Source organism: Mustela lutreola, chromosome 14, assembly GCF_030435805.1.
Source record: "Mustela lutreola isolate mMusLut2 chromosome 14, mMusLut2.pri, whole genome shotgun sequence".
NCBI lineage: Eukaryota > Metazoa > Chordata > Mammalia > Carnivora > Mustelidae > Mustela > Mustela lutreola.
The window spans coordinates 55,454,142-55,479,541 of record NC_081303.1 but is presented as its reverse complement, the minus strand read 5'-3'; the positions used below and the strand labels follow the sequence as shown (position 1 = coordinate 55,479,541).

The 25,400-nt window shown below is 39.5% G+C and overlaps 1 protein-coding gene and 1 pseudogene across 1 annotated transcript; one reads left to right on the top strand and one right to left on the bottom strand.

The window, feature by feature from the left end:
* Positions 1-326: 326 nt before the first annotated feature.
* RGS2 (regulator of G protein signaling 2) lies at positions 327-3,892 on the top strand. The gene is made up of 5 exons (XM_059147150.1): positions 327-483; positions 1,516-1,617; positions 1,720-1,781; positions 2,348-2,514; positions 3,025-3,892. Exons 1-5 carry the CDS (start codon positions 374-376, stop codon positions 3,217-3,219), a joined length of 636 nt encoding a protein of 211 aa, XP_059003133.1. The 5' UTR covers positions 327-373; the 3' UTR covers positions 3,220-3,892.
* Positions 3,893-16,008: 12,116 nt separating this feature from the next.
* LOC131814460 (large ribosomal subunit protein eL43-like) lies at positions 16,009-24,679 on the bottom strand (annotated as a pseudogene).
* Positions 24,680-25,400: the final 721 nt, after the last annotated feature.

Below are 25,400 nucleotides of genomic sequence, written 5' to 3'. Positions count from 1 at the left end.
CTCCGGCCCGCGGCCAACTTCGCTCCCTCCCTTCGCCGGGGGCCGCCAGTCCTTGAGAAAGGTCGCTGGCCGCGGCTCGTGGCTGCGCTTCTCCGTCCGATCCCACACCAAACCCCACCAGCCGCCGGGTCTGGCACGAGTGCGCACGACGCAGCAGCCGCAGACGTCAGCGGGCCCCGCTTCCAGACCCTTCCGCAGCGCCCGTGACTGCCGCAGGCGGGGGGCTGACCCCGCCCCGTGCCCGTCTCCAACCGACCAATCGGCGCCCTCTGGGGGCGGGACCGGCGGCCTGAGGCCCCGCCCCGCCCCTTCTAATAAATGTGGCCGCGCACAGTCTCTCGCAAACGTCTGCGGCCCTAGCAGGAGGAAGATAATGCAAAGTGCCATGTTCCTGGCTGTCCAGCACGACTGCGGATCCATGGACAAGAGCTCCGGCAACAGCCCCAAGAGCGAGGAGAAGCGGGAAAAAATGAAGCGGACCCTGTGAGTATGGCTTCTCTCCCGCCCCTCGCTGCGGACCTGGCTCTCCGGGTTGCTGCAAACGTGCTACATTCCGGCTCGGTTTGGATTGACATTAGGAAACTCTAACCTGCGCTTCTGCAGGGGGAAAAAAAAAATGTGGAAAAGGTCAATTTGCTAAGTAAGGTTAAATCCGTGTGGTATGTACTGATTTCGTTATGTGAGCAAAGGAGTCTCGGTAGTTTAGGAATTGAGAAAATTTTTGAACCGGAGGCGGTGGTAGATGCGCCTGAGAAATTGCAGGTTGGCTTTTTGTCCCCTGCATTTACGATAACATCCGAGAATCCTGCGGCCGAAGGGCATCCCCAGAAATGGTACCTTGCATTGTAAGTTTTGATCAGCTTACACAGCTTCTGGAAGGAGTATTTTCGTTAGTTCTGATTATATTCGTTTTAAAAAATGGAACTGCATATCTGACCCATCAAAGACTGAAACGAATCCTTGTTGTGCATGATCTGAATAAAATGAGTGTTGTGGGGGGGGGGGGGGGTCAGTCATACACACACACACACAGACACACACACACTCACCCACACCTACCTCCCTCATGGCTTCTAGTGTGGTCCAGAGCCTCCTGCTCTAGGGGAAATGAATGCTGACTGGCTCCAGGCAGTTCCACTGGAGGTTTCAAGTGTGAAATGTCTCAGAATTATAATTAAGGCTGCATAAAAACTGTTGCCTTTTGTGGGCCAGAAATAGCATCTGCCTTTTGAAGTATGCCAACTAAATTCATTTAACTACCCTAGTCATTTTAAGTAGTCTTACTCTTGGTTATAAAAGTAGTACTTCTGTTGAGATGAATGGATGAAACTGTGTTCGGCACGTAGGTGCTAGGTTTAAATGTAAAATGCGTAAGACTGACTTGAAGAGTTCTTGTTTTGTCTTATTTGGTTGGTAGCTACTGGGTGACTTTATTTGGTAAAAATGCCTCCAACTGCAGTAGCAATGTAAAATGTTCCCACTTAGTGAGTATCTTTTTCTTTTTTTTTTTTTAAGATTAAAAGATTGGAAGACCCGTTTGAGCTACTTCTTGCAAAATTCATCCTCTCCTGGGAAGCCCAAAACTGGCAAGAAAAGCAAACAGCAAACGTTCATCAAGTAAGTTGAAAATCTTGTACTTAGAAATGTGAATCACTTGCTGCTGTGCTGGAAAGAGGAACTGTGATGTGCCCAAGCTCACATGCAGACTTTCTCTTGCAGGCCTTCCCCTGAGGAAGCACAACTGTGGTCAGAAGCATTTGATGAGCTGCTAGCCAGTAAATGTAAGTTAACCTGTTGAATTTGATCCATTTCAAGTATCACACATCTAGAAAAAGCTGTTCACACAACAGAAAAGCAGACTGCCCAAGGGGAGTTCAGCTTTATAATCGCTAAAAATATAATGCCTATTTTTCTCCTTTATTTCCTAGTATTTAACCATGGAAATGCATGGTTTATTCACTGTAGACAGGGAAGAAAAATTAGCCAAAATTATAGTGGCAGTTCCTCTTCCTTAGGGTTGAATCAGCTTTTCCATTGCATACAATGTTTCCAGGAGGTTTAGTTCCCAGAGAATTTAGGTTCCCATATAAATATTTGCATTAATAGCAAAGTTAACTATTTATATTTTTGTAGCAGTGCACCAACTTAAGCATTTTGCATATTAGCATCTTAGCCTTTAAAGAGCTAAATTGAGAGGATTACAGGTTTGAGTGAAATCAAGAAAATTGCTATCATCTAGAAATAATAAAATATAGGAGTGGGAAAATGGTAGTTCTGGAAAAAATTGAAGGGATGAATTGGTCACCCAGTTCACATTCTGTATACTTTTTTCCTCCTCTTTCCCCAGATGGTCTTGCTGCATTCAGGGCTTTTTTAAAATCTGAGTTTTGTGAAGAAAATATTGAATTCTGGCTGGCCTGTGAAGACTTCAAAAAAACCAAGTCACCCCAAAAACTGTCCTCCAAAGCAAGGAAAATATATACTGATTTCATAGAAAAAGAAGCTCCAAAAGAGGTAAGGGGGAAACAGTGTTCTTCATTGCAGCATATTTTGAACACTCTTAGCACCAACACAAAACAAAAGACATCAAATTAAATTAAAGGCCAGGGGACTCGGGGGCGGGGAGTTAAATGGTTTTTAGAAACTAATTCTGGTTTTTAATTAGATTGATTTTATTTCTTTTTTTTTTTTTTTTTTAAAGATTTATTTATTTATTTGATAGACAGAAATCACAAGGAGGCAGAGAGGCAGGCAGAGAGAGGAGGAAGCAGGCTCCCTGCCAAGCAGAGAGCCCGATGCGGGACTCGATCCCAGGACCCTGGGATCACGACCCGAGCCGAAGGCAGAGGCTTTAACCCACTGAGCCACCCAGGCGTCCCTAGATTGATTTTATTTCTTAAATGACCTGGCTAATGAAGCTTATCACACACTATAGTTTTTGCTTCTTGTTTTCAAATATCATACAGGTATCAATCTCTAGTTCTGAATATGGAATAAACCACTTTTTTTTTTTTTAAATTTCAGATAAACATAGATTTTCAAACCAAAACTCTGATTGCTCAAAATATACAAGAAGCTACAAGTGGCTGCTTTACAACTGCCCAGAAGAGGGTCTACAGCTTGATGGAGAACAACTCTTATCCCCGTTTCTTGGAGTCAGAATTTTACCAGGACTTGTGTAAAAAGCCTCAGATCACCACTGAGCCCCACACCACATGAGCTGAGAAAGGGAGCCCAATGTGGAGGACATTTCATTTTTTTCCTAAGGGGAAAGGCTGTGACCTGCCAAAAAGACTGACCTTGAATTTAGCCTGGGTGTTCAGGAAACATCACTCAGAACTATTGATTCAGAGTTAGTGCATCAGGAAGGTGGTAACTGTCTAGGAGAAGCTTGTATTGGGACAGCTTCCGTAGCTGTGTCCAGGACACAGGGAGAAAGTGGTCTACATGTGGTGTGTCTCACACTGGGAAGGCAGAAATAGGAATGTGAGACCCCAAGGTATGATGTGATACTGTTGGTCCAAAAGCATTTAAAAATCAATAGGTCTGGGATTATGTGGCCTTAGCTAGCTGGCTGTGTATCTTTCCCTAAATCAGTCCATGTTACCACATAGTGGTTTTAGTTTTAGTTATTTAGGAGTAAGTAATGTTAAAATGTTTACTGTGTGCAAGGGTGTTGAAGTTCTTATGACTACAGATCATCAGTACTGTTGTCTCATGTAACACTAAAACTGAAACAGTCTGTATTTGAATTGTTCATGTGGTGTAATAGAATGAGTGCTGTCGTGTAGGAAACTACATTGTCCATGATGAGTGCCAAAAACTGTCCTGAAGGCAGCTAAACTTTGACGTGGTCTTTGAATACATTTAATAAATTTATTTTGATAAATAATGTTGAGTATTTGGTTCAGATATTGGGGGGGGGGGTTGTGGGTTGTTGGAGGAGAGGGGATTGTTAAACTGGAAATACGGCAGATACAAGGGAAACCTCTTTCCAGTAACCAAGAGTATCGTAGGTGATGTGCCCGTTCCATAAAAACAGACAGTGGTCAGAAATGAGAAGTGATAGGAGTATGCCTTCTCTGCAGTTACCTCTTTTTTAAACCTAATAAACATTATGAAGGCCAAGAGAAGTCAGACCACCTCCTTAAAACCACTCTGGGGTCAAAATTTCTAATATAACCTTACCAAAAAAAAAAAAAAATCAAGCTTATTTTTAATAAAAACAAACAAAAAATTACCTTAAAGCCCTTTCTGGATATCTACTAAAGACTAGCTAAGTATAAGAAGTAAAATAATAGGGGCGCCTGGGTGGCTCAGTGGGTTAAGCCTCTGCCTTCGGCTCAGGTCATGATCTCAGGGTCCTGGGATCGAGCCCTGCATCGGGCTTTCTGCTCAGCAGGGAGCCTGCTTCCCCCCTCTTGCTCTGACTGCCTCTCTGCCTACTTGTGATCTCTGTCAAATGACTAAAATCTTTAAAAAAAAATGTAAAATAATATAATGTAGACAAAGCACCAGAGTAATTCATATAGCTCTGCTTCACAAATGAAAAAGGAAGCCAAACAAGGTGAATGTAGGACATTTATATTTCCCTTGGTTCCTACTTCCCCCACAGGGTACAGACATGAACTTCCAAGATGCAACCTGAAATTGGTATGATCAATACAAAAATCAGGATTTTCCTGATTCTCCTGCCTTCATTGGGCCAATAAAGAATCTGGTTATGTTACTTTAGCTAATGATGAAGGCAAAAGAAGCACACTTTTGTTTCTTAAACTTAATTTAGGAATGTGTTTTTTCTTTCCTAGCTGAGAGTGAGAGGCCTTGAATCTGTTATTTTTCAAACTGGTTATTTAGAAAAGGAATACTCTTCTCCAGGAGGCTTCTTTCCTCCCCTCCTTGATTACAGGCTCAAAAAGGAATGAGAGCCCTCGTCTCAGATTTGCAAGACCTGAGCTGAGGTAATAATTTCTCATAGCTTTCTGACCTCGGAAGTCCATCTTTCTTAGTTCCTCAGTGTACACCTCCCCATCTATCCCACTGCCTATGGAATAGTAAGGGGCTTTAGAAATTGTAAATGACTTAAAAAAAAAAAAAAAAAAAAAAAGGCATCCTGATTTGCCAAAAGAAATTGACAGGTGCCTGGGTGGCTCAGTGGGTTAAGCATCTGTGTTTGGCTCAGGTCATGATCCTGAGGTCCTGGGATTAAGTCCCATATGGGGCTCTCTGCTCAGCAGGGAGTCTGCCTCTCCCTCTACCTCTTCTGCTTGCGCTCTCTCTCTCTCTCTCTCTTAAGTAAATAAAATCTTAAAAAATTGTGGGTTAAGCCGCTGTTTAAATACCGCTTTCATTGTTTAAATACTGCTTTCATTGTTTTTCCACTAATCTTCATTTTAGCCTAAGTGTCTGGTACCAACAGGCATAAGCTCCGTGAAAGACTCCCTCCTGCACTCCTGCACTGCCAGCAACCAGGATATCCCCAAACAGGGGCTCTGTAAATAGTGGTTGAATCAATGAATTCTGAAGGGTTATTGACAGAGACATGTCTTAAGAGAATAAATATGTCAGGTCTGCCTATGCCTTCATTTGGAAAGATTTTGGCCAACAGAGAAACTTAAGAGTCATGCCATACATTTCAAATCATTACCAAGTCCTATTTATTTTAGCTCAAATATATTTCCAGCCCGCTTTTCCTGGCCACCCTCATCAAAGATGCCAATATCTGATGCATGTCAAGACGCCCCTCATTCTTACCCTACCTCCATGTGTCCCCTGCTTTTTAATTCTGAGAATCCATTTCAAACATAAGCTTGATCTTGTCTCTTGTTGCTTATAAACCCTTGGCAGGTCTTCCAAACAATTAGGATAAAGGCATTATCCCTACTAAGGCCTAGTACCTGCACAGTTTGCACCCTCCTTCCAATCCATCCTCGTCTTCACCACATTTCCCCAGCTCTGCTGGCCGCACTGACCCACTTCCATTCCCATAGCAGGTAGCATGCCCACTGGTCCACAGAGCCTTTGCACCTAATAATCCCTCTGCAGGGAATGCAATTTTAGCTCTCACTCATCATTCATAGATCAGTGCAATTGTCACTTCCCTAGGGGAGCTTTCCCTGACCTCCTTATCTAGGTCAGATCCCTTTTTAGACACTCTCATAACACCAGATTCTCTAATTTAGAGCACTAATAGAATTCTCATTAATTGGTACGATTATTTGATAATCCTATGACTCCTCCCCAGACTGTGGATAGCACGATTTGAGGGCAGTATCTTTTGCTATTCATTGCTGAATCCCAACACCTAGCACCTTGCCTGACACACAGCGGAAGCGACATAAATCATTGCTGAATAAACGAACGAGTATTAAAAGGTCTTATAAATAAATTTTGATGAAACAAGTATCTACCGATGCACAAGGAAATAGTACAAGGTTTTAAAAGGCACATTGACTCAAATGTCTGAAAATATCTGCAGAGTTTTTCCTTTGGCAAAAAAAATAACTACCTCTTACTCAGCATGTTCTTTATAACTTTTGGCCTTCAATCGAAGAAAAGGCCAGATTATAGTAACAAAAAACAAGAGTTTTGACTTTTTCAGGGCCACTAAAAGCACAGGCTTTATTCAGGTGGTATTTTCCAATGTTCTCTAGTGTGGAACAAACAGAAACAGGTTGAAGATTAGAAGCCACATACCTCCACAAATAAATATCACTTAATGCTCCAGATTCTCCGAGTTCAGACATTTAAGATCCACAGTCTATTCATTTTGATAGTATTTCATTTTTTTCAAAGATTTTAAGCTCAGGAGCATTTCAAAATACAGCAATCTCATGCAGTCCCACTGAAAAAATAGAATTGTGTATTTTCTGCCGTGTGAACATAGGGAGGCAACAGATGAGTTTCAATGACGTGGTTTAGAGCGATCACTCAAAATTTCAGAGGAAATGGGTCTTTGGTAGAGGGTTTGTTGGTGCGTTTGTCTGTTTTACCACAACGTTTGGTCAGGGCCAGCAGGGAGTCTCTTACGGCTGGGGTGCATCGTGCATTTGGACTTTAAGAAAGCCCCACCCTATACCAGGCACTAGCCTGTTTCTTTTTTTCCTGTGTTAGTCCCATCACAGATTAAAAAAAGGAATTAGGCTGACTGAAGGGACTTCACCACTATTAAAAAGTGAGCTTTGACCTTCATGGAGATTTCTGTGTACTGGCTTAGATGCCTTTTGACAACTCTGGAAAACAAGTTTTCCTGTTGTTCTCAATAGCAAAGAGATGAGGTTTATTTTTGGCATTCTAGCTAAAGAGTAGCACGGAGTTGCTTGAAGTGACAGTAATAACCCAAAAGAGTGTCTCCTATGACCTGAAGGGCAAAAAATACTAAATAAATAAAAGGAATCTCTTGTAGGGTAAGAGGTCCTTTCTAGCTTAAGGTGACAGGATTCAACAAAGTACTGATATTAGACATTTGGGGCCCATGGTCCAGCATGACCAGACCACACTCTGTGTGGAGAAAAGGACCCAGGATGGGTGTAGAAGTGAAGCCCAGGACCAGGTGATAGAAGGTTTTTGAATATTAAAGGTTAGGATTTTATTCTGAGGCAACAGACACTAATCTCAACGAAAATGTATAAAAATAAATTGGGCAGCAATTTGGAGGATGAATTGGAGGCAGGGAGATGAGCTAAGAGACCACACTAATAGCCCAGACAAGAAATGTCATGCGCCTAAACCAGGACAATGCCACCCAATAAATAATTCAATGCGACAATAGTAGATTATACATCGCCTACACTATGCAGAACACAAGTCTATGCCATGGAGGAAATAAATAGAAAGACATGTAAGATACACAGCTTGTCCTCCAAGAGGTGCCCATTAAATATCTCATAAAATAAGGGGCACCTGGTGGCTCTGTTCAGTGTCTGACCCTTGATCTCAGCTCAGGACTAGATCTCAGAGTGGGGAGTTGAAGCCTCACATTTGGCTCTGTCCTGGGAAGGTAACCGACTTAAAAAATAGATATGGCTTACGGAATAATGTACAAAAGTTAAAACATCAGGTGGGCTGTGGTTGGTGATTAATTACCAAAAGAAAAATGCAAATACTTTTAGTTAGAATCTGTCGAGGAACCAAATAAAGTGGCGTTTTTTGATGAGATTTAAAGAATGAGTAGATTTAATAAGGATGGAGGGGAAAGTACTCAGGGTGGAGAAATGGTTTAACTTAAGGGGAAAGTAAGATTAGGTCTTGTGTATTATTATGACATTTTTGTAGGCAGATAGTTTCTGTGAGGATGTATATTTGAAAGCTGTTTTGTTGATTCAGTTTTTTGGCAAACATTTACCAGGGTTTCTCTGGGCAAGAAAGATGCCAAGGAGCAGAAGAAATGGTCAACTACCGAGAAGGACGGGAAAAGAAAGGCCAGGAGCTCAAGCTCAAAACTAAAAGCTAAACTTTATTTTTCTTAAAAATGGATTTCGGTAAGATGATCAACCAGCCTAGTCATCAGGCTCTATAGAATCTTCCTTCAGGGCGCCTGGGTGGCTCAGTGGGTTAAGCCGCTGCCTTCGGCTCAGGTCATGATCTCAGAGTCCTGGGATCGAGTCCCACATCGGGCTCTCTGCTCAGTGGAGAGCCTGCTTCCCTCTCTCTCTCTGCCTGCCTCTGCCTCTCCATCTACTTGTGATTTCTCTCTGTCAAATAAATAAATAAATAAAAATCTTTAAAAAAAAAAAAAAAAAAAAAAAAAAGAATCTTCCTTCAGTTTATCCCAGGCTTCTTTCCCTTCTCTTCCTACAGTCCAGTCAAGCTTACACACCATGGTTGTCATTCCCTCCCCTGGACCTGGGTAGACCTCAGGTTCGGTGTCCTTCTAATTCATTCACTAGAGGGTCATTTGAACATCGATGTGTTCACATCACTCTTCTGACCAGAAAATATGCAAACTCTCTGGTATCTCCCAAATCAGAAGAAACTCCAATACCTACAGATAAAAATTCTTTGTTTTTTTCTGCCTATCCAGTCTTAGTTTCACCATCCAGAAGCAATCAATGCTGGATTCTTTTATTGTTCCTGAGATACACTATTTTTCTCCCATTATTAGATCAAATTATCCCCCATGTTTAGAACTGCTCTGCCTTCATTTAAATTTAACTCATTTCTCAAGGCTCAGATCAAGTTTCGCCTCTATGAAAGGTTGTCAAGGGTGTGTCAGTCTTATCTTCCAACTAAATGGTCAATCGTGGTACCATTTTGGCTTATTTTACTTAACTTTCAGAGTAATAGTAAGGTTCCAAACATGAAGGATACTCAGTAGCCATTGATCATTGATTAACTGATCAGCTCATTGATTGATTCTCAAACTCTTCCATAAAAATGCATGTGGTGAAAAAAAAATTACAAGCAGTGACATAAATGATTTCATTTGAATTTGCTAAGTTCATTTGTAAAAAAAAATTTTTTAAGGAGTCTGCAAAGCTTTTTATTTTCTCTCTACATTTTTGCCTTGCAAATTTAGAGGGGGAAAAAAAACTAAACTATGTGGATCTTGGATAAGATCCTAACATTAGATTTTCTGGAATCCCAAGTAAATCTGATATTTATATGTTTTAAAAACTGCACTGACCTATATGGAAACTTCCCTTAGGAGTGAGACTTGTGTGTTTATTTAGCTGGTGTATAACTTAGACATGTACAGACGTCATATCAAAGTCAAAATAATAAAAAAGAGAGAAGACCCAAATAGGAAAGTGAGAAGAAATTATTTGCTGCCGTCTGCTACGGGCTAAAAAGTAACTTGGTTTTCTTGGTTGTTGTTTTGCCTTTTTTTCTTTTTTAATGCATTTGCAACTTCCGATCTCAGAGACCCATTCCATGTCCATCGCAAACGATTCTCTCAGTCTTTACCCTCAGATCTTTAGCCTCAGAACTCAACCACAAATTTTCTACAATAAGTGCATTTTGAAACTGCAATACTGAAACACCAAGAAAATGTGCAGTTTACATGACCTGTGCTAGAGTCTGAGAAAAACCAGATATAAAGCTTTGCTTTCACAAGCAGGTGGTGCTTGGTTGAACTTTGCCCTCTCGCACGGAAGTTTATGACGTTAAATCCCCATTTGGCACAAACCAGTGCATTCTCACACAGAGTGATTTCACAGAAGTGGCCAGTGAGCATGGTAACCTCAGTGTCAGGACTTAAAGTTCTACCCCTTTCTTAGTTCTTCTACTTCTGTTTCAGATTCCAGAACTTTGTAAACCCTGCAACATTCCACAAAAGTGCAAGTAAGATCATTAACGTCGTAGGACAGCAAGTAACAATAATTTCAAAAATAATTTTGGTCTTCATACAACTATTTTTAGAAAAAAATAATCCATCTACTACTGAAAATGTTAATGTTGATGAAGTATATCTGAACTTTGAGTCATTTTTTTTTTTAATCCAGAGAATGTAGAAAGAGCCCAGAAACAACATCAAAGATAAAATCAGGAAAGTAGTGCTATTCAGTAAAAAAGTAATATGCCACATATATAATTTTTAGTTTATATTTTATAGCCTAATTGAAAGATGCAAACTTTTTAGTTTGATAGACGCATTAAAAGATGCAAAAAGATGGGGCACCTGGGTGGCTCGGTGGATTAAAGCCTCTGCCTTCGGCTCAGGTCATGATCCCAGGGTCCTAGGATCAAGCCCCGCATTGGGTTTTCTGCTCAGCGGGGAGCCTGCTTCCTTCCTCTCTCTCTGCCTGCCTCTCTGCCTACTTCTGATCTCTGTCTGTCAAATAAATAAATAAATAAAATCTTTAAAAGATGCAAAAAGAAACCAATGAAGTTAATTTTAACAGTGTATTTTATGTAACCCAGTATACTCAGAACAGTACTATCATTGTGGCATGTGATTCATATAGTAAATTATTGAAGAGGTATGTTATATATTTTTCTCTTATTAAGTCCTCAAAATTAAGTCTTCAAATTAAGTTTTATTACATCTGATGTGTGTTTATACTTACAGAATATTCAAATGCCCCCTAGTCACATTTCAAGGGTTCAGTAGCCCCATGTGTCCCCCTTATTGGAACTCATAGCAATAAAGGTTGAATCTAGATGATAGATCACAAACCAAAATGAATTTATACTTTATTTTTTTCCAATGCCCAAATACATTTCATAGCCAGTGGTTCTCAAAATTCTTCACCACCATGTTGCCTTTAATTGGGAAAAGTATCTTCTATTTCCCATATGAAGGCAATGAAGCTAGATCGCCACACTTCAAATGTCCCCTCTCTTGCTTGCTGTGTGACTTATTATGGAACTTTTTTTGTGTGAAGTTTTAACTATTTAAGTACTCTCTACCCCCAACATGGGGCTTGAACTCATAACCCTGAGATCAAAAGTCACATGCTCTTCCTACTCAGCCAGCCAGGCACGAACTTCACTGTCTCTCAAGTCGAAAGCAGAGGAATATCAGACTGCCTTACAGGTTTTTTTTGTTCTTTTAATTTTTTTTTAAATAAATGGATTGATACATGCAAAATACTTACAGAAGTGCTAGCAAACAATGTTTAGTAATAATATTATTTATTTAAGAGTTATCTATTAACACTGCTTTGCATCATTTTCTAGACAAAAGTATTGTCTAGATCAAACGCTATTGTTGACTGGAAGACCACTAACTCAGTTAATATGAAAACCCTGGCTTGAATGAGTCAGTTTCTCAAAATAACCGACTTCTGTGCTCATTATAATTTTTTTAAATTTTATTTATGTTTTGTTTTGTTTTTAAGAGAGCACAAGTGGAGGGAGGGGTAGAGGGAGAGAGAATCTCAAGCAGACTCTGTGCTGAGCTCCAAGTCCAATGTGGGGCTCGACCCCACAACCCTGAGATCATGAGCCAAAATCAAGAGTCAGATGCTCAACAGACCAAGCCACCCAGGTTCCCCTAGAATTATTAGAATTAGAATAGTGCTTTCATGCATTCAACAATATTCATCCAGGTACCCAACAGAGCAATTGACAAGATCAATGAACTCTGCCATCAGGGGAACTTAACTTCAGTGGATTGTTCTCAACCCTGTATCTTTCATTTCATGAGTCTTCAGTTATTATTGATATGATTTAATATAGGCCTTAGGTTAACATATGCTATCCTCGCTTACATCTAGCACTGGGATGATGTTGTCTGCAAGTATTAGAAAACCCCAATCAAACCGGCATGAAAATACACTAATTCAAAGCTAGGGTAGATACCAATCCTGGTGCACCCTGAGCTCCTGCTGTTATTCGGCACTCCCTTTCACTCAGCCCTCCTCCATACTTCAATTGTGTCAACACAGTAGCTTCCACCATGGTCCAAAACAGTTGCCATTAACAAGGGTAGCAATGGACACCAAAAGATTGCTCCTCCAATGACAGGGAAAATGTTTATTTCTTCAATCTACTTAGATCAACCTGTCACAGTCCATAGAAGAAATCATAAACGAATTGGCTTAACGCTGGGTTTTTGAATGATCATGGGTCAAGGGTATGGAATCACCAGGATCCAATACAACTCTGTAGTCTAGAAGTGAGATCGTGCCTAAGGAAGCAACAGGTAGCTGAAACAACTTGGGGTTTTGTTAGAAAGGAGGAGGTGAAACTGTGTGGTCAATTGGCAATGTCCATTACACAACGCTGAGAGGAACTTGTTTTGGAATACTGTTCTGAAGTGACAGAAGAGACAGTCTATGATTCAGTAAGCACTTGGGGATGTCACAAAATAGGTCACTGCTAAACAAAACCCAGAACACACATGATTTTCATCCCGACTGCATGAATTGTCTTTATCAGTTTAAATATGGCTGGAAAGTATTAAAAGAGAAAATAAGTCTAATACAAGGAATAGCTATAGAAATTTGATTTATAGCTCCACTTCCTAAAGTTTTGTGTGTGGAAATGTCACTTCTAGGAGTCACAGTTTTCTCATTCACCTCATCTCAGCCTCAAGTTCTGGTGGGGGGGATCAAAAGATATAATTCACGTGGAAGACATTTGTAAGCTTTTAACACAAAATAGAAATCATTTATTATCATTAACAGGAAAATCAAAGCTTTCAAGTTTGGGGGAAAACAGTTCTCAACGCTGTATCTTTCGCTTCATGAGTCTTTAGTTATGGCTGATATGATTTAATATAGGCCTTATGTTAACATATGATTTTTGTGTTCCAACTACTTAGACAACAACATGCATTTCTTCTGAATTTGTACAACCTGTTACAAAAATAAATACTTCTTTGCTCAATATGCATTCTGCAAAAGTTAAAAACAAAACATGTAAATATTCTAGGTGGGACTGAACTAAAATATTCTTTTAAAAAAAAAAAAAAGATTTTATTTTTAAGCAATCTATACCCAGCATGGGGCTCAAACTCACAATCCCGAGATCAAGAGTCACACGCTTTATGGACTGAGCCAGCCAGGTACCCCTGAACAAAAATATTCTAAGTATTAAATATTTTATCACAAAAGGCCTTTTAGAGTAACAAAATTTAATCTGCTGTTTCAGTTCTGTCTGTTTGTCCTTCAGTGATTACTGTCCTTCTCCTTCTACTCCTCTACCATCATTATCTAGGTCTTCTTTGTGTCAGGCCAATATTGCTTCTTGGGCTGTTGCCTGTTCTCTTAAAATTAGAATTTCCTGGGGCGCCTGGGTGGCTCAGTGGGTTAAAGCCTCTGACTTCGGCTCGGGTCATGATCTCAGGGTCCTGGAATCGAGCCCCACATTGGGCTTTCTGCTCAGCAGGGAGCCTGCTTCCTCCTCTCTCTCTCTGCCTGCCTCTCTGCCTACTTGTGATCTCTCTCTGTCAGATAAATAAATAAAATCTTTTTAAAAAAATTAGAATTTCCTTTTTCCAACTCATCCTACATATGGAAGCAGATTATTCCTCATAAATGCCAATTTAACTATATATTGTGCTTCATTCAAAAAGTTTCGTTGCCTCCATATTTCTGAGTAGCATAGAACAAGCACTAGATTAGAAGTCAACAGAATGAGAATCTGGTCATAACAGCATTAACTGCCTGGTTAACCCAGGGATTGTCCCCTCTCAACTCCTTCATTTGTAAACACTTGACTGGGTCTCTAAAATCTCTTCTGGCTCAAAATCCTGCTTGGCTTTGGATATTCCTGAAATCTATTCCTATCCTTATAATTTTAATTTTCTTCCCAAACAATCTAACATAAAAACCACTGCCTCCATCCATCTGCTCTCCTCCTTCCAAAAGCAAAGCCAACATCATTTCACTTATATTGGCCTTCTTGTCTGGACAGGCCTCCCACTCCATTTATTCTACCTGTATCCTATATATTTTTCAAGACCCAACTCACATTCCTCAGGCACACCAGTTTATCAATCTTTGCCTCCAATCCTTCATTCAACAAAAACTTGCTGCATACCTACTGTGTGCAAGGCACTGGGCACACCACGCTGAATAAAAGAGAGAGGATTCCGGCCCCTATGGAAACGACATTCCACTGGAGTCAATAATTACTGAACAAGTGAATAAACGAGATAATTCCAGATTATGACAAATGCCTAAGAAAGAAATAAACTAAGTGGTCATATAGGGAAGGGACAGGATGGTCTGGGAAGGCATATTTTAGCTGTGTAGTGCTGTGACATGCTCCCTGAACTAGTGTTGACTGACCGATTAAACCAAAGCCCAGCTCTGCTTTACAACAACAACTCCTTTTTAAATAAGAGCCTTAAAACTTGTGTTAGCTAAGCCATAACTTCTTATTAATTCCAAAATAATATTTTTCCATAGAAAGGATCATTTCTGAACCAACAACATATTGCATTCAGTATTTTTTAAGTTCTAAAAATTAAGAATCCCTTGAGGCATTTCTCAAATCACGAAGGATACTAGGGCACCCACATTTTTTTTGCTAATGTCATTTTCATACTCCAGGCTACTGTCCTTCTGATTATTTCTTAATGGTTTATTTCCTCAGGTGGCATCCTGCTTCTCTCCCTAGTGCCCTATCATGTCGCTGACATTATCACCACCCACTCCATCCCCTGGGCTGAAAACCTGCCACTGTATACCTTTTTATGAGGGTTAGAAACCTCACCCACTCGCATTACTGAGTCACTAAACCTCAGAGATTTCCCCTCGAAGCTCTACTCCTTAAATTTCCACAAAGAACCCAGTAACACTAGCATTTAAGTAATTCCAGGGTAACACTGTTTTTCTTAAAAAACAAACAATTCCCTGAAGACAGTCTGCCTTTGGGCAGGCTCTCACCACCTCGCGGCTGGATTCCTGACTGCATTCTGCTGAACATTCTCCCCTTCAGACCGGTCTCACTCCTGTTCATCCTACTTGTGGAAAGGGGTGGAAAGAACATGGAGCTGAAAGATGGATCAGACTCCAGTTGTTACCTTGATTCACCATTTTAATTAGTTGTTCAGCCTCTGGGATGATACCGAAGCGCTATCAGATTGTTTACTGGTAACTTATGTCAATGTTAGAAACCGTGCTAAGAAATCTAAGAAGCATTGTACGCATTCTGCTTAACACTGGGCTGGCACACGGAGGCATCCAAATTTAACTCCCCTTCCCTTTTTCAAATTAAATCTGATCTCCAACTTCATTTCTCCATCGAGGAAAGCCTGTTCAGCGACCCTGAATCATTTATACAATCAGCTTCAGGTCTATTAGCAGGCTCTTTTCATTCTGGTTCAATTACTTTTCCAGTTTTCTTTGATAGTTTCTTAAATTATCCCCTTTAGTCTCTACTAAAGCACCCTGGCCTGCTGTCAAAGCAGACATCTCAATACTCCTTGAGCTTCTCAGGTGGCTCCACACCCCAGGTCTTGGCACACATTGTTTTCTTGTCTGAAATGCCCTTCTTTCCTGTGAGATTTCCTTATTCCCTCTTCAAATTCTTGTCAAAACTTTGATCTCTTTAAAACTTCATGAAGCAGAGCAAATACTTCTGATCTCCCAAGTTATTTGTTCGCACCTCCATAATAGCTTTGTTGTTGTTGTTCCATAAATTAACCCATTTATTATAAGCTAGTAATGTTTCAAATGGAGGAGCTTCAATGGTGGAGCTTTCACTGGTCTTTCGACGTTTTCAGTCTTCTCATAGTAGACTTTACTATGAGGGCGGAGGTGGTGGTGTAGGTCCAGGGACCATCAGCCACTGTTTTATGGAGGAACCACACTGCTGGGTGCCCATGGCTTTTCTTCCCATCTTGGTTTTGCCACAGAAGGAGCAAATGTACTTGGCATGATGGCTTATTTCAATTTTATCCACCATTTTCCTGAGAGAGGCACCATAAGGTGTCCCATATTTATCAATGATTCTGACCTTTTGGGTCCATCTTAGCCATATCCCTACAAACTAGGTCCAAGCTCAGAGACTATAGCCTTCTGAGAAATCTGTCCCCAAGAATTAATCTTATTTCTCTTGTCAATCAGAAGCATTCTCATTGTTTGAGCAGATGTACAAAACCTGCTGTTAGACCTTTTGGGGGTCTGTATCCTTGGATAGGAAAGAATTACATCTTTATTTTCACCAACTTCCAAGTAAATTTAGCATTTCCTTCCATTATGAATCTAAGCAACAAACAACAATAGCAGTAGCAAGACATGTGACTGTCACAAAGTACAGATATTTTTATGCCACGTTACAGTTGTTGAAGGTATTTTGAAACATTGTTTGCATTCATCATTACTTCCAAGTTCCAATAGTAATTAGACTTACTGCTAGAAACTTTAAAAAAGTTTAAAGTGTGAATAAAGAAGCATATATGTTATTCTATTACAGTTTTTTAAGTAAACGTTTTGAGAAATTGTTGACTCACATATAATTGCAAGAAACAATACAAGGAGATCCTGTGTATTCTCAGTTTCCCAGTTTCCCCAATGGTGACATCCTACAAAACTATAGTAAAATATCATAACGGGATACTGACATTGATACAGTCAAGAAACAGAACATTTCTATCTTCACAAGGATCCCTTGTGCTGCCCTTTTATAGTCATGCAAACTTCCCTGCCACCCTACTCCATCCTTAAACCCTAGCAATCACTAATCTCTCCATGTCTATAACTTTGTTATTTCTAGAATGTCATATAAGTGGAATCCTCCAGTCTATAACCTTTGGGGACTGGATTTTCTACTCAACATAATACTACAGAGATTCTTCAAGATATTGCATGTATCAGTGGCTTTTCCTTTTATTGCTGAGTAGTACTCCATAGTGCAAGTCTTACACCATCTCTTTTGCTACTTAATGTTTTGAATTGGTTATCAGTATGCCCATCTTCCCCTTCCTTTCATGAGATAAGAACCGTGAATAGTTCTAATGCTGACAAATGGTCTTGGTTTTCCTTTATCAGAGAATGTCTTGATTTCTCCTTCATTCCTAAAGGACATTTGCCCTAAATATAGAATTTGGGTTTGACCGTTCTTTTCTTCCAGCACATAAAAATGACATGCCACTTTCTCCGGCTTCCATGATTTCTGATAAATCTCATGTCATTCAAATTGCTTTCTCCCTATGAGTAAGGTCATTCTCTCTCACTCCTTACAAGATTTTGCTTTTTAGTTTTAGAAGTTTGTGTATGATACATTTTGATGTGGATTTCTATGGGTTTTTCCTTTTTGTGACCCATTTGCCTTCTTGATTATATAGGTTTAGTGTTCTTGTTGAATTGGGGAAGTTCTCAGCCTTCCTTTTGTTGTTATTGTTGTTGTTGTAATCCCACAAGTACATGAGGAATTGTTCATTTTTTTTCTCTCCATTTTCTCTACTCTTTTAAACTGGAGAAATTCTATTTTATCTTTAAGGTCACTGATTATTGCCTGTGTCTCATCCATTCTAATTTTGGGCCCATCCATTGAATGTTTTTATTTAGGTTCTTGTATTTTTCATTTCTAATTTTTCCCTTTAGTTCTTCTTGATATCTTCTATTTCTCTGCTGAAACTTTCTACTTATGTTTTAAGTATGTCCATAACTGCTTACTGAAATATTTTTATAAAGGTTGCTTTGATATCTTTGCCAGATAACTTTAACATTTCTGTCATCTCTTTGTTGGCATCTACTGATTGTTTCTCTTTTTTTTTTTTTTCTTCATTTGAGCTGAGATTAGCCTATTTCTTGGTGTGACAATTGATTTTGTATAATAATCTGGACATTCTGAATATTATGTTATGAGACTCTGGGTTCTATTGACACTTCCTGTTTTAGCTGATTTCATCTGACACTGTTCCAGCAGGAGAAGGGAGATGCTGCCTTATTATTTCAGGTGGACTAGAAATCCAAATTTCCCACTTGGCTTCTGTTGCTACTTGAGGGGAAGAGAAGTTTATCATTACACTGGGCAGGGATAGGAGTCACAACTCTCCACTAGAACTCCACTACAACCCATTCAGCCTTTGCTTGCATAGATGTGGGTGGGGCCACAGATTTTTTTTCTTCTATGGTGTTTGGCTGGAGTGGAATGCTTACTGTTTAAAGTTTTCTGTCTTGCTAGACTTTCCCTTTCCTTACCCTTTGGCTATAAAGAAAGAAAGCTTCTGTTGGGACTTTTTTGTCTGTATGTATTGACATTTCTGAGTTGCCAGCTTTTTAGCTTTAGGTCTAGAATACATTAAGGCAAAAAGACAATCTAGGGAAATCACAACCATAACATTCCTTGGTCTCTAAAGTCTCTAGCTGGTCTTTTACTTCTCTCCACCTTTCAGAGTCTTTTTTTGTTTGTTTCATATGTAATGTCCAGGGCTTTTAGTTATTTTTAGTGGGAGGAATAAGGAAAAGAAAATGTATTCCACTTTTCTGAAAGTGTAAGTCTCCTCTGTCACTGTTTTTTTCTTCTTAAAAATATTTTGATTATGATATTTCAACATAATTATGGTTTTTTGCAATCCTATATATATTTATGCATTTATTTATCTGAGAAACATCAGACAGCCCTAGAGTTTCCACAGAACCATCACTTTAAAGAAAAGTTCAAAATGGAGACCCAAAAGAAGTAGCACAGAATTATATTCCAAGATGACACAATTGGCCCAACAGCCTTCTTTAGAGTATGCATTGGCTTTCTAACTTCCATGCATCCTCTCCAGCTCCACCCAGGGTTAGGACAATTATATGGAGAGTTCTAGGGAGCCATCCATTACCAGGCAAGGTTGTGGCTTACAAAGTGACCCAAGTCTTCAGACCTACCTCAAAACTCCAGAGAACAACACCTCTCACCCTAACTGAGAAGTAGTTAGTATTCTTCCCATCACTTTGGGTGTGGCTTTTCCACTCCCCAGGGTAGCCCCTTCTTAATTGTGCGATATTGGAAAATACCTTTTCAATGGCCCAGAATACTCATATGTGTGCCTCGTACCCTGAAAGGAATGAAAGTCTTTCGTCACCCTGATGGCAGATGAAGCAGAAGGGAAAGACCACACACCAAGACTAAAGAAGGACTATTCAACCACTGTCACATCACATTTAAATGTATATCTGCCCTTTCATGAGACTATGAACTCCTCAGAGGAAATAAACTGTTTTACATTCCCTTTTATTCTCAAAGTTTAACACAGGTTGAGACACATGAAAGATGCCTAATAAATGTTGTTAAATGAATAAATAAGCAAATCTATCCCAGAGAAAAATGATACATGTTAGACTTTACCAAAAGACTGCACACTTGTTTATTTCTAATTTAGCTTAAAAAACATTCTTAAGTCATTTAAGACAAATATTAGTCATTCCTTAGACTTCCATTCCTAATTTCTTCTTTTTTTTTAAGATTTTATTTATTTATTTATTTACTTATTTATTTCTAGAAAGAGCATGTGAGTAGGGGGAGGGGCAGAGGAAGAGGGAGAGAGAATATCAAGCAGATTCCACAACCAGCATGGAGCCCAATGCAGGGCTCAATTTCATGATCCTAATATCATGACCCGGGCCAAAATCAAGAATCAGACACTTAACTGACTGAACCAGGCACCCCTCATTCCTAATTTCTTCTTATCCACCCATTATTACTCACCCAAACTTAGATGATAAAATGTATGCATAATTTCTCCATTTCACAGACCATCTTGGATGGATGTCATGCATACTGCTACCTCACAAATATGCTAAAGATGGCACAAGGTTTCCAGGTCTCGTCATAACAACACCATTCCCCTCCTCTGTTTCTTTACCTGCATCCTGAACACGTCCTAGGACAAGAGTCTGGGACTCAACAAAATTTAGGTAAGTCCCCGTGATCTGCCAGTGACTGATGGTAATATCTCTTGTTAGCTAGAGTCTGGAACACAAAAAGATAATGATCTCGAAAGCAGTCTCATAAATCTTGAACCCATGTAGCCCTTCTCAACAGCAAACTCTGATTGAAAGCAAATCACAGTGTAAAGAAACCATTTGCACATCTCAGTGTTACCTAGCTACCCAACCAAGCCCAAGAAATGCAATGAACATTACCCGGGAGTTGAAAGGAAGTGACTAAGTAAGAGTTGAGAAATGGTTCACGGCATCAGGAATGACAACGTGTAAAGAAGGGTGGCATTCCACGCCTCCTCGCTAGGCAGGGCATCCAAGACAGCCTATGAGCTGTCATGAAAGATAAACAAAGGTTTGTCTTACTAAGGCCAGTAACAAAGGAAGCTTGGCAGTGAATCTGACAGCTAATACTGTGAGTGAGGTTACTGATGACAACAATTAATGAATAACCTGCCTGGAACTCTTCATCAGTGAGATAGGAATTATTGAGGAATTCACAGACTCAGGTCTCAGAGGGAACACCTTCTGCATAGCCCAGATAGATAAGGAAATTTTAAAAAGTGTACTTTTTCAGGCAGATCATTTCATTCCTATGATTAAAACAGAAAAGATGTGCAATTCGAATTAAAAACAAAACAAACATCTGAACTAAATAAAAAGTTTTGATGAGACAAAAAACAGATTTTAGGTATATTATAAATATCATGCATGCAAAACACAGATTTTTATAAGGATGTTTTAAAATTGTCTTGCTTTATTATAAAATTGGCATTATAGATTATGTAAGTGCCAAATTGCATAAAATCAGGTAGTGTCAAATGTGTTTCCTAAAGTGGTTAAACTTCCAAAGGGACTAGTTTCATTTCCAAGTAGATTGAGCATGTATGCATGTGTACAGCTCTGTTCATTCCAGGTCAGACTAGAAATTGTGGGGAGGAATGGGGATTAGTCAAATCTTTTCTACAACCATTATCTAGAAAAAGGACAAAAACTTTTGTTGACCATTCAACTGGTGTCTAAATGGAACATGAAATATAAACAGGAAAGTCACATAAATCCAGAAGGGTTAGAATCTGTTTTCCCCTTTAAAACCTTTGAGAATTCTGTGTCATATAGTACCTGAACTTTTTATGGTATTGTAAGGTATCTAAAGGATATATTTCCCTTTATCTCTTACTAGATTTTTATACTTTCCTATTTTCCTATTTTTGTGCTCAATTTGTAGTATATAATCTCATTCCTTAAAACAAAAAAGCTTACTGACATCTATTAAGAGTCAACCTACTAGAATAGAGAAACAATAAAAAATGGCATCTATATTCTTAATAGATGTAGTATATAATACAATATGCAGTATTAGAAGTCTACTGTTAATTGTGCAGCCAATACTAAATTATTATAAACAACAATTATTGGTAATTATACTGACGGTAAATAGTAATTCAGTGATTCTAACTTAAAACTTGCTCATGAACACAAATGATCCCATCATTATAGATGCTAATAGGACCCAGAGCTTATCAGTTCTTAATGATTTAGCCCCTCATCTTCAGTGTCAACTTGATTGTTTATGCTTTTTATTTTTTTAAGGTTTACTTATCTGAGAGAGAATTGGAGGGGTGGGAGGGGGGCAGAGGGAGAGGGAGAGAGAACTCAAGCAGACTCCAGACTGAGCAAGGAGCCCAACAGGGGGCTCAATCTCATGATCCTGAGATCAGAGCTTAGCAAAACCAAAAGTCGATCACTTAACCAACTGTGCTACCCAGGCGCCCCGAATGTTTATACTCTTAGTGATACCTTAGAACCATATAATGCCTAACAGGGTGCAAGGTGTTTTCACAATCATACGCAACCTATACTAGGATAGCAGTACATAGAACAGGTCTTTTAATAACTAATCCAATCTTCTTATTTCATAAGACACAAAGAACTAGAAAGGAAAATGACTCACTAATATCACTTTGCTCACTTGGGACAGAACCAAGACAAGACTTCAGACCCAGCCCATTTCCCACCACATGAGTTGCCTCAACTAGAGTAGTCCTTTTTTTTTTTTTTTTGATTAGTCATCAAACTGAAGACCCATGAATTTAAGTGACATTTTCAAGGTTGTGTGGAAAATAAGTACCAAAATCAAAAGGAAAGCCCACTTGCCACTATTTTTCCTCCTTCTTCATCCGTTATGGAAATTTGATTTATAATTATAGGTTATTTATATACAAGAAAAATGGATTTTCCCCCAAAATTTAATAATGAAACTCCTTTCAGCCATTGAAAGAATCATTGTAATGGAGGACATAAGCATATGATTTTTTTCACCAGACATTTGAAAACACATGTTTGGAACCAGGTAGATAAGTCAGGCCTGAAGACTAAGAATCTGGATTCCTCACTGTGTACACGCAAGTTAGTGCTGGAGAATAAGTTAGCTTCCCCAGGAAAAGCCTGTCATGTGGAGAGATAACAGAAGAGACCAAGCATCTATTAGAGTATATCAAGATTTGAGAGACATGTTGAGGTTCAGCAAAAGACACTGAGGAATAATTACCAGAGATACCACTGGAGTCAAGAGAAAATGCTGTTCTAGAAGCTAAGGGAGAAGAAAGTTTTGGAAAAGTAGTTCAGGCCATACAATTCAAAATGCTAGAAAAATATCAAATAAGAGTTAGGAGGCCATAGGACCTAGCATAGCCAAAAAGACGTTGCTAAAGATTAACTTTAGCTTTATGTTAAAGAAATATAGGGAATTTTTTTACATCATTTTTGCCCAAGAGACTAGCAAGACAAGAATTATTCCCCAAAAGTCTGATCTAGCTACTTCATGTAGTGTAAATTGAGATGAGAAGAAATTACAGGAAAGACAATCACAATTGTACAAATAAGAAGAAATAAAAACTGAAACTAAAATGATATCAGTAGGGACAGAAATGTGACAGAAGATGCAACCAGTATTTTTGGAAGTAGTAAAAGCATATATATATATATATATATATATATTATATAGATATATGTTATATATCTATATAATATATTATATATATAATATATTATATAACATTTATATATGTTATATATATGTTATATAATATATTATATATAATATATTATATATTATATATTATATAACATATGTATTAAAAACATGTATATTATATACATATATATGTGTTTTACATGTCATATACATTTATATATGTATGATACATATATATGTGTTATATATATTGTAATTCTAGCCTTCAAGGAATCTTTGTTGAGGGGAAGATGAATTCTTACACATTTAAAATGTGAGTTGATGATACAAGGCCTTCTGGTACAGTAAGTGCTGATACCATGGAAGCTTTGTGAAAGAGGTATGGCTAGAGGCAAGTCACTTGAGATATTTTTAATTTATATAGAAATCAGGCAGCAATTTTTTTAGTGCTGAAGAGAAAGTGTTGGTTTAAAAATTGCGCATTAACTTCAAATACGGAGATCAGTAATTAAGCTGAGGTGGCGTTAGTCATTTAAGTAGGCATCTAGTCAAACCAGTCATGAGACTTCTTTTCATTTCTGAGCAGAAAAAAAATTATATGGCTTTACAGATGCACTTATCAAAATACTGTGGCAAAGAGCAGTTTTAAATGAACTTTGGTGAGCATTCTCAGAAGCAATGTCTCACAATGTCCCCTAGGGTGTTTGTGAAGACAGTAAGAGGAAAAATGCAGGACACCAAGACCTGTGATTGACAGGCAATCCATTGCCAGATTCTAAGTGGAAATTCAGCTGCCCAAGCATGCCATGAAGCTAATTTAGGAATCACAGTCTTTTGATGACACATGGTTTACAACCTGAGAAAGAACAAAATTGTCTGTCTGAGAGGCATGAGATTTTAATTCTCTCCCCAGTACCTGCCTTTGGGCACAAAACCAGAGGGCTCCCAGAGCACTATTTTACCAGTACTTCCACCAGCGACCTCCCTTTATAGACACAGGTGGAGACTGCAACCTCCTCTCCCCCACATCCTCCCCCTTTTGCCAAAAAAGGAAGACAAGAAAGAATCTGTGCGGGCTGGTGAGGAGCACTGCATCTTGGGAGGAGAGATGAAGTAGTAAGCTGGGCGGAGGAGGCAGAGGGAGCACTGGGAGCAGTGCGTGGGGAAAGTGACAGCATCCCACGCCCTCCACTGTTTCAGAGACACACCAGGGGGTAGGGGTCAACAGCCCCCCTCCACACAGCAAAGTCGTGTTTGGAGAATACCTTCCAGATGCCGGCAACGGGGCCCTTAGGTGAGCTCTATCAGCATACCCTCAATGTGAGAAGAAAGAGATTGCACAGGCCTGGGACAAGCCACACACCATTACTTGCAAACTCCAAGACTGAAGCATTCGATTCTCTCGGCCACTCTCCTGACGCTGCTGTTTCATCTTCTTGGTCTCTGTTTCTCACTTATAGGTTCTTCTTCCAAGTCTCTTTGTCTGATAGGGATGTATCTGAGAAAGGGCTCAGAGGAGAAAGACCTAGGATTTCAGGTGGATGGGAGTGGGCCATTTATTGTGGCATGCAGTGAGAGGGCGGTGTTCCCCAAGGGGCAGTATTTAGGATGGCTCGCGTGACAGAGCTGCTCTGCTGTGGACCTGTCATAGCAGGGGAAGCACTACAGTTCTGGACTCCAGTCAGTGGAAGGAAAAAAAAAATGTCTTCCTTGTGGTTTTGAGCAAGGACCTCTCCTTTGCTCAGACTACCACTCCCCTGGACCATTTTATCTCTGTTGCTACATCTGATGGAGAGGGGATGTCCTGTACAGAAGCACCTGGTCCAGGAGGAGGGGGATTTACTTGGAGGTGAAGTCCTTAGGCAGGAGCAGCATTGGCCTTCGGGGATGCCATGCAGATTTCTTTGGCTCAGGTCATGGTCCCGGGGTCCTAAGATCAAGCCCCACATCGGGCTCTCTGCTCAGTGGGGAGCCTGCTTCCTCCTCTCTCTCTGCCTGCTTCTCTGCCTACTTGTGATCTCTGTCTGTCAAATAAATAAAATCTTTAAAAAAAAAAAAAAAGAAAGTTCTTTATCAATTTTAAAGGAAAAACAAGGAAATGCCTTCTCTCTGCCACATGTGAATAAGAAAATAGATAATCCTGATTGCTATGA